At 43.8% G+C, this 8,878-nt stretch overlaps 1 protein-coding gene across 1 annotated transcript; it reads left to right on the forward strand.

Annotated features, from left to right (window-relative positions):
• Positions 1–6,600: 6,600 nt before the first annotated feature.
• CNR2 (cannabinoid receptor 2) lies at positions 6,601–8,878 on the forward strand. Its single transcript, XM_007121095.2, has one exon. The coding sequence runs from the start codon at positions 6,640–6,642 to the stop codon at positions 7,717–7,719; it is 1,080 nt and encodes a 359-aa protein (XP_007121157.2). The 5' UTR covers positions 6,601–6,639; the 3' UTR covers positions 7,720–8,878.

Raw genomic sequence — 8,878 nt, forward strand, 5'->3', positions numbered from 1 at the left:
GTAAATAAATAAATAAAAAAAAAAAAAGGGGCAAAAAAAAAAAAGGGTGAAATAAATGTTTTTATTTAGCCCAATATATCATTTCGACTGGTAATTAATATAAAAACGTTACTAATGAGCTATGTTACCTTCTTTTTTCCATACTGTCTTTGAAATCTGGTGTGTATTTTACACTCAAGGCATATCTCCATTCAGACTAACCACATTTATGGTGCAGGTATAGACAGAACTGGAGTTGAACCCCAGTTCTCAACTCTTAAATAACTAGGTCATCCTGAGCAGGTTCCAAATTAAGAACCGTTCAGTGAAGTGTCGAGCTGTCTTCTAAATATATTTTATGTATTAATTCACTTAATCCTTATAACGTGAATTATCTATAATGGTGGGTTACCGTCATTATCCCCATTTTCTAGATAGGGAAATTGAGTACAGGGAGCCCAGAGAGCATATCATTCCTAAACCTTCTTCCGCTCTAAAATGAGCACACTCAGCCTGGAAGTTACTGTGAGGGGAGACTTGAAAATGCAGTGAAGGTCTCCTCACCCAGACACACCGGGAAACCACTGCTTGGGAACCACAGGACTCTCTTGTCCCAACTCCCACTCCCTGATAACCTCTAGCAAGACCAGAAGTAGGGTGAGGAGAGTGAGGCCCTCACCATGGGCACAAAATTTAAATGGGTGCCAAAAAATTATAATAAATTCTGTTTTGAGTGTAAATAAAATATTTAAACCTTATAAAATACTGTTGTGAGTTTTAATGACCTACTTTTCCATTTTTCAATAATAACTACTTTTTAGTGTTTGTTTAATGTTTTGAGGGGAAAAAAAAAAGCCAGTAAAGAATACAGGGAGGGCTTCCCTGGTGGCGCAGTGGTTGCGCGTCCGCCTGCCGATGCAGGGGAACCGGGTTCGCGCCCCGGTCTGGGAGGATCCCACGTGCCGCGGAGCGGCTGGGCCCGTGAGCCATGGCCGCTGAGCCTGCGCGTCCGGAGCCTGTGCTCCGTGACGGGAGAGGCCACAACAGAGGGAGGCCCGAATACCACAAAAAAAAAAAAAAAAAAAATACCACACAAAAAAAAAAAAAAAAAAAAAGAATACAGGGAAATGTCTACATAGAGGAACACATTTTTTCCCTTTGCCTCAGGCAAGACATTGCTTTCTAGTCTAGTCCGGGGAAAAAACCTGCACTCCCTCCTGCTTCTCTAGTTCCTCTGCCACTGTCCGCGAGTTCTCTTCTCTTTATCTACTCTATAAATCCTCTACATTCTCCTAAGGGATTGGACTTTTGGCTCAATGGTGTGATGTTAACATTTATCCTTGTTGACACATATAGTTCTAGTTCATTTTTTACTGTTTCATTTATTTCTGTGTATGGATGTACTATAATTTATCTATGCATTTTGCAATTGATGGACTTTTGTTGGTGGTGGTGATGGTGGGGTTTTTTTTGCTATTTCAAAAATGCTGATTGTACATGTCTCCTTGGGCACATTTTCAGGAGCGGAATTGGTGCATCTCAGGGCAGTGGCTCATCTTCAACTTCTCTAGATTTTGCCAAACTGCTCTCCACAGTGTTTGCCCCAACTTACACCCCCGTTGCAGTGCTGACCGTTCGCACGCCACATCCTCTCCAGGACTTGATATTGTCAGATTCATTTTTTGCTGATCTGATGGGAGTGAAACTTGCCTTTCTGTGAATGCTACTGAGGTTAAACATCTTTTTAAAGGATTATTGACCATTTCTCTTTCATGCCTGATATTTTTCTTATTTGTAGGTTCTCTCCTTCATCTTAAGTAATCTTGCCTGTGGTTTGTCTGTTTTATGATCTTTTCAAAGAACTAGTTTCGGTCTTTGTCAGGGCTTCTTATTCTCTGTTGTTTTACCATGTCATCAGTTTCTGCTCTTATTATTTCTGCCTTCTGCCTTCTTTGTATTTTTGCTGTTGCTCTTTTTCTAATTTCATGAGTTGGATGTTTAGCTCATGAGTCTTTTTTCTTTTCTAATATGAGCATGTAGGTCTATAAATTTCCCTTTCAGGGCTTCCCTGGTGGCGCAGTGGTTGAGAGTCCACCTGCCGATGCAGGGGACACAGGTTCGTGCCCCGGTCCGGGAAGATCCCACATGCTGCGGAGCGGCTGGGCCCGTGAGCCATGGCCGCTGAGCCTGCGCGTCCGGAGCCTGTGCTCCGCAACGGGAGAGGCCACAACAGTGAGAGGCCCGCGTACCACAAAAAACAAAAAACAAAAACAAAACAAACAAAGAAACAAAAAATTTCCCTTTCAGTACTACTCAGATGCATCCCACTCATTTTAATATGTTATAATTCTAAGAATTTTCTAATTTCCTTTATGATTTTTTGGCTCAGGAATTATTCAGGCGCTTCAAACCTGTGAAGTTTGTTAGTTATATTTTTTAAGTTCTTGATTTCTAAATAAATTGCACTGTGGTCAGAGAACATAGTTTTTATGTTACAGATTATTTAAAGTTTGTTGCAATTTACTTTTCACCTAAGACAAGACCAGTTTTGGTAAATGTCCACATTTGCTTGAAAACAATGAGTATTCTCTAGTTATTGGGTGCTGAGTTCCATATATGACTATTAGATCAAACTTGTTAATTCCATGTTCAAATCTTATATATCATATTAATTAGTATATTGTCTGCTTACTTTATTAACTTCTGAGAGAGGAATGCTAAAAATCACTGACTATTCAATTTCACTTCAATTCCACAAATGTTTATTGAGTATCTACTATGTTCCAAAAACTATTCTAAACTCTTATATCAGTGAACAAAATAGTCAGTTCCTTGACCTTATGGAACTGAAATTCTAGTGGAACAGATAATAAACAATAAAGATTATGTAGGGTAAATTATATGTTAGAAGGTGATTAGTGATATGGAAAAAATAAAATATAGAGCAGAGTAAGGGGGACCAGAACAGCAGGAGGGTGGGGTGAGCTACAGTTTTAAATAGGATGATAGGGTAGATGTCTTTGAAAAGGCAAAGTCTGAGCCACAACTTGAAGAAGGTGAGATTGACCCATGCATAGAAAAGAGTGTTCTGGAAGAGGGAACAACTAATGCAAAGGCCCCGTGGGGGGGCGGGGGGAAGTACCCATTAGTAAGCCAGTGTGGCTAAAGCTAGTTGACCAAGGGAAGCATGGTTAGTAGGGAGGTCAGAGAGTCAATGGGGCCAGAACACACACAGCCTTCTGGCCACTGTTAGTACTTTAGCTTTTACACTGAATGGAATGGGTGCTGCGTGGGGTCTGGGACAGAGGAGTGACATATTTGAAAAGGATCTGACATATTGTAAAAGGATCACCTTGGCTGTTGTATTGAAATCAGACAGGCTTGGTTAAAAGCAGGGAGTCAGTTAGGAAGCTATTGTAGTAAACCAAGTAAGAGATTATGCCTGATTTTTAAAATTCTAAGTAAGATCAACACCTTTACTCACTTCCTAAATAAAGCTTCAACTCTATTCGTCTCTCTTGGCTTGTGTTACTGTCATTCACAATTTTACTTCCACTTTGTTTTTATACCCTCCAAATCAGTCTCAGTCATCAATATGATTATTATTGTTGCTTTATACATAATTTTTTATTTACTCATACATTTATCAATTTATTTGTTCACAATTCCTGCTTGCCTTTCTGTTCTTCCCTCTGTGAAAAATTTCCTTCTTCTAATGGCATATGCTTTAGACTTCCTTCAGTGAGAGTCTGTTAGTGGACAATTCTACTTGTATTTCTTTATTTTGAGTGATAGTGTAGATTTTTCCCTCTATCTTCTGGCCATTATTACTGCTATTGGAAAATCTGCTTTTAAATTTAATTGTGATTCCCTTGCCTTTTCTCTCTGATTGTTTTAAATTTTTTCTTTGTCTTTGGTATTCTGAAGTTTTATTATGCTATATGTGAATGTGGAATTCTTTTTCTGTTTGTTTGGTTTTTGCTGGTGGGTTGGTTTTGGTTTTGGCCCTGCCGTGTGGCTTGTGGGATCTTAGTTCCCCAACCGGGGATCGAACCCCAGCCCTGGCAGTGCAAGCGCCAAGTCCTAACCACTGGACTACCAGGGAATTCCCATTGTTTTTTTTTTTTTGCGGTACGCGGGCCTCTCACTGCTGTGTCCTCCCCCGTTGCGGAGCACAGGCTCCAGACGCGCAGGCTCAGCGGCCATGGCTCACAGGCCCAGCCGCTCCGCGGCACGTGGGATCCTCCCGGACTGGGGCACGAACCCGTGTCCCCTGCATTGGCAGGCGGACTCTCAACCACTGCGCCACCAGGGAAGCCCCCATTGGTTTGTTTTTAAAATTCTGTTCAACACACGACTATATATAAAATAGATAAATAACAAAGTCCTACTGTATAGCACAGGGAACTATATTCAATATCTTGTAATAACCTATAATGGAAAAGAATCTGAAAAAGTATATATATATACGTATATATATATAAACTGAATCACTTTGCTGTACACCTGAAACTAACACAACATTGTAAATCAACTATACTTCAGTTTTAAAAAAAAAATTCTGCTCAAAGTTCACTGTGATTTCTGAATCTGAGGAGTCATGTCCAGGAGAATTCTGGGCAATTCTTCACTAGCATCTCTTTGAATATGGCCTCCCCAATGCCCACCACCAATTCTATTCTTCCCTTCTTTGACTCCAGTTATATATATTTTAAACCTTCTCTTTCAATCCTTCCTGTCTCTTAACCTCTCTTTCATATTTCCCATCTCTCTATCTCCTTGTGCTGCATTTTGAGAAGTTTCTTCAGATCCACCTTCTAGATCAAAGCTTTTCAGCTAGTCTCTTCTGCTCTTTAACCTACCCTTAAGGGTTACTGTTTTCAATGACTTCATTTTTCACTTCCAGAAACTCTACTTGATTCTTTTTCAAATCTGCCTAGTCTCTCATTAGGTAATCATGGTTTTGATACCTTAATGTTGAATCATATTAAACATATTCGGACTTCCCTGGTGGTCCAGTGATTAAGGCTCCGTGCTTCCAATGCAGGGGGCGTGGGTTCAATCCCTGGTCAGAACTAAGATTCCACATGCTGCGCAGCCAAAACAAACAAACAAACAAAAGCTTATAAACATATTCTATAACATAAACCCAAGAATTATATGAATTCTTGGAAGTCTAATTCTACTGTCTGACATTTCTGCTAACTCTTGTTCATGTTTCCTTGTGCATTTTGTAATTTTGCATTGTGAGCTCAAATTCCATGGGCCTTTACATGTGGAAATCTTGTGTGACCTGGATACGAGGGTATATCCCTCTAGAGAAACTCAGAGTTTGCTTTCTAATAATGTCCCATACAATATTTGGGTGCCCTGTTTGTTTTTCTCAATATTTAGGACATTCTTATACTAAGAATGATTCATTATCTGACATTCAAATTTATCTGGACTCCTGTAGTTTATCTGGCAAACCTACTGGTGTGAAACCCAAGTCTTGTCTCCCATCCCTAAATAGTTGTTAAAACTTCAGGGGCTTCCCTGGTGGCGCAGTGGTTGGGAGTCCGCCTGCCGATGCGGGGGGCGCGGGTTCGTGCCCCGGTCTGGGAGGATCCCGCGTGCCGCGGGGCGGCTGGGCCCGTGGGCCATGGCCGCTGGGCCTGCGCGTCCGGAGCCTGTGCTCCGCGGCGGGAGAGGCCGCGGCGGTGGGAGGCCCGCGTACTGCAAAAAAACAAACAAACAAACAAAAAAACCCCCAAAATTTCAGCATCTTACTTACCAAAACTGGCAAACAAAACAAAATAAAACATCAATGCAAAAAACCCTCCACCATATCGCTCTGGATTCCATTTTTTCTTGGTTTTGATTTTCTCTCTGTTTTTGACCCTTGGAGATTTCCTTACTTTCAAAGGGAAGTCTTAGGTGTAGTTTTCTGGTTTTTTTAAAAAGACCAAAAGAGGCAGGTCACTTTTATTTTATTTCTTGTTTTATTTTATTGAGGTACAATTGACATGTAACGTTATGTTAGTTTCAGGTATACAACAACATAATGATTTGATATTTGTATATACGGTGAAATGATCACCACAATAAGTCATTAACATTCATTACCACACATAGCTGCAAATTTATTTTCTTATGATGAGAACTTTTAAGATCTATTCTCTTAGCAACTTTCAAATACAATATTAGTAGCTACAGTCACCATGTTGTACGTACATTCCCAAGACTTATTTATTTTTTAATTGGAAGCTTGTACCTTTGACTACCTTTACCCATTTCACCCCCCGACCCCAACCCCTGCATTTGGCAACCACCAATCTCTTCTATGTATCTATGAATTCGTTTTTTTTTTTTTTTTCAGTTCCACATGTGAGATCATATGGTTTGCAGGTCACTTCTGCTTCTTGAATTCCCACATGCCTCTCCTAAGGCAACCAGTACAGACCTAGCATCCCACTAGGATGAAGAAAGGGTAAAACAGAGAGAAACCAATGTAAATCGCTGTTTCAACATATGATCCATCGCACAGGTAAAGTGTTTGGCTACAGTCAGTGATCGTATGAGGTCATTATTGCGCTGATCGAAAAAGGACTCATTTCTCTTCTCACTGTACTACAGCAAAGGCTTCTTGGTAAGCCCGGCAGAAGCCGAGGGACCCAACCCATGGAGATATGCTGGAAGATACAGGCAGCCAATGGCTCCACTGATGGCTTGGATTTCAACCCCATGAAGGATTACATGATCCTGAGCAGTTCCCAAAAGATAGCTATCGCGGTGCTGTGCACCTCTCTGGGCCTACTAAGCGCCCTGGAGAATCTGGTGGTGCTCTACCTGATCCTGTCCTCACACCGGCTCCGCAGGAAGCCCTCGTACCTGTTCATCGGCAGCTTGGCTGGGGCTGACTTTCTGGCAAGTGTGGTCTTTGCCTTGAACTTTGTAAATTTCCACGTCTTCCATGGCGTTGATTCCAAAGCTGTCTTCCTGCTGAAGATTGGCAGCGTGACTATGACCTTCACGGCCTCTGTAGGCAGCCTGCTGCTGACTGCCATTGACCGCTACCTCTGTCTGCGCTACCCACCTACATACAAAGCCCTCCTCACCCGTGGGAGGGCACTGGTGACCCTGGGCATCATGTGGGTCCTCTCAGCATTGGTTTCCTCTCTGCCTCTCATGGGATGGACTTGCTGTCCCAGGCCCTGCTCTGAGCTTTTCCCCCTGATCCCCAATGACTATCTGCTGGGCTGGCTCCTGTTCATTGCTGTCCTCTTCTCTGGCATCATCTATACCTATGCGCATGTCCTCTGGAAGGCCCATCAGCATGTAGCCAGCTTGGCTGAGCACCGGGACAGGCAAGTGCTCGGAATGGCCCAGATGAGGCTGGATGTGCGGTTGGCCAAGACCTTGGGGGTGCTGCTGGCCGTGCTCTTCATATGCTGGCTCCCGGTACTGACCCTCATGGTCTACAGCCTGGCCACCACTCTAAGCAAACAGGTCAAGAAGGTCTTCGCCTTCTGTTCCTTGCTCTGCCTTGTCAACTCCATGGTCAACCCCATCATCTACGCCCTGCGGAGCGGGGAGGTCCGCTCCTCCGCCCACCACCGCCTGGTCCACTGGCAGAAGTGCCTGAGGGGCCCCGGGCCTGAAGGAAAAGAGGTCCCGAGGTCCTCAGTCACTGAGACAGAGGCTGATGTGAAAATCACCCTGGGGCCACATTCCAGAGAGCTGTACTGCTCTGATCACTAATGAGGTCACGTTCACAATTTTAAATAAGCCAAGTCAGAAATCATTTCAGTCCCTGGAGGAGAGTGTCTTTGATCCTCTCATCTTACTTGAACCAGCCCCAGAGGCCTGGACACTTACCCCTTTTCACTGAGTGCTGGCGCTGAGCCCTGGAGGGTAACCTGGCCACGCCTGTCGGCACACAGTCTGTCGGGTAGCCAGGCCCTGTTAGGGGCGGCAAGGTGGGCGGGAGGCAGGAGGCCTGGGACAGGCTCATTGCAGGTCAGGGCAACCTCCCCAACAAGATGGCTTAGTGTCTGCCTTCTCTAGAGACCACGGGAGCCAAGCGGAGCCTTCAGGCTCAGAGCTAAAGGACCTGGAGGAAATCTGGGAAGAATGGATCACTCTCCTGGGATCTCAGGATGGCTGGCTAGCCCTTTTTCCTATTTAATTGTTGGGTCCACCTTGGTTCTAGAGCTATGAAAGGCCCTACCTGCGGGTCACCCTTTCCCAGAGAGGGCCAAGAACTGCAATGCAATGAGGACCAAGAATGTTGATCCACCTCTTGCAGAGATAACTGACCAAGCCTCCAGTTCAGGGCATCTTATTATTATGGCACCGGCCCTCTCTGACACCCTGATAAATCCCACTCACAACCATTGTGTCCTCCTAGGTATGTGGGGAATACAGAGGAGACTGGATCGCTTGAGATGCAGATTGGTTTTGTGACGACCTATCTGATGGTACCACTGGAAGCAGGCAGTGTCCCAGTCTAACCCAACTCCAAAAAAAAGGAAGATATTCACAGAGATTTTATTAATCCCCGAATTGTTCCCGGTCATCCCTCAATTCAGCCCCTTTGTCTCCTCCACCCCCACGCCCTATAATGAATAATAAACAGAGCAAGTGGGAGGAGGGGGAAATTCCCGTACTATGTGCCAGGTATGGTGCTGACATTCCACAGTCCATCATCTCCAGCAAGGATTCAGCCCCATACTTTTGAAGATCCCAGGACACCCGTATCTTACATATCAGGGAGGCTAGGTTCCTACCAAAGGGGCTTAAAGCAGTAGGCAAGAGAAACTGTTGATGGTGAGGAGGACTGCAGAGGAATCCTAATGCAATTATTTGGAGCTACAGATGGAATAAAAGGAAAGATATTGATTAAACGTGTCTTCATTTA

The sequence above is a fragment of the Physeter macrocephalus genome, chromosome 3 (assembly GCF_002837175.3).
Source record: "Physeter macrocephalus isolate SW-GA chromosome 3, ASM283717v5, whole genome shotgun sequence".
NCBI lineage: Eukaryota > Metazoa > Chordata > Mammalia > Artiodactyla > Physeteridae > Physeter > Physeter macrocephalus.

Bases quoted from the DNA above. Each gene is read 5' to 3' on its own strand.
- CNR2 (XM_007121095.2), top strand. From the start codon at position 6,640: ATGGAGATATGCTGGAAGATACAGGCAGCCAATGGCTCCACTGATGGC.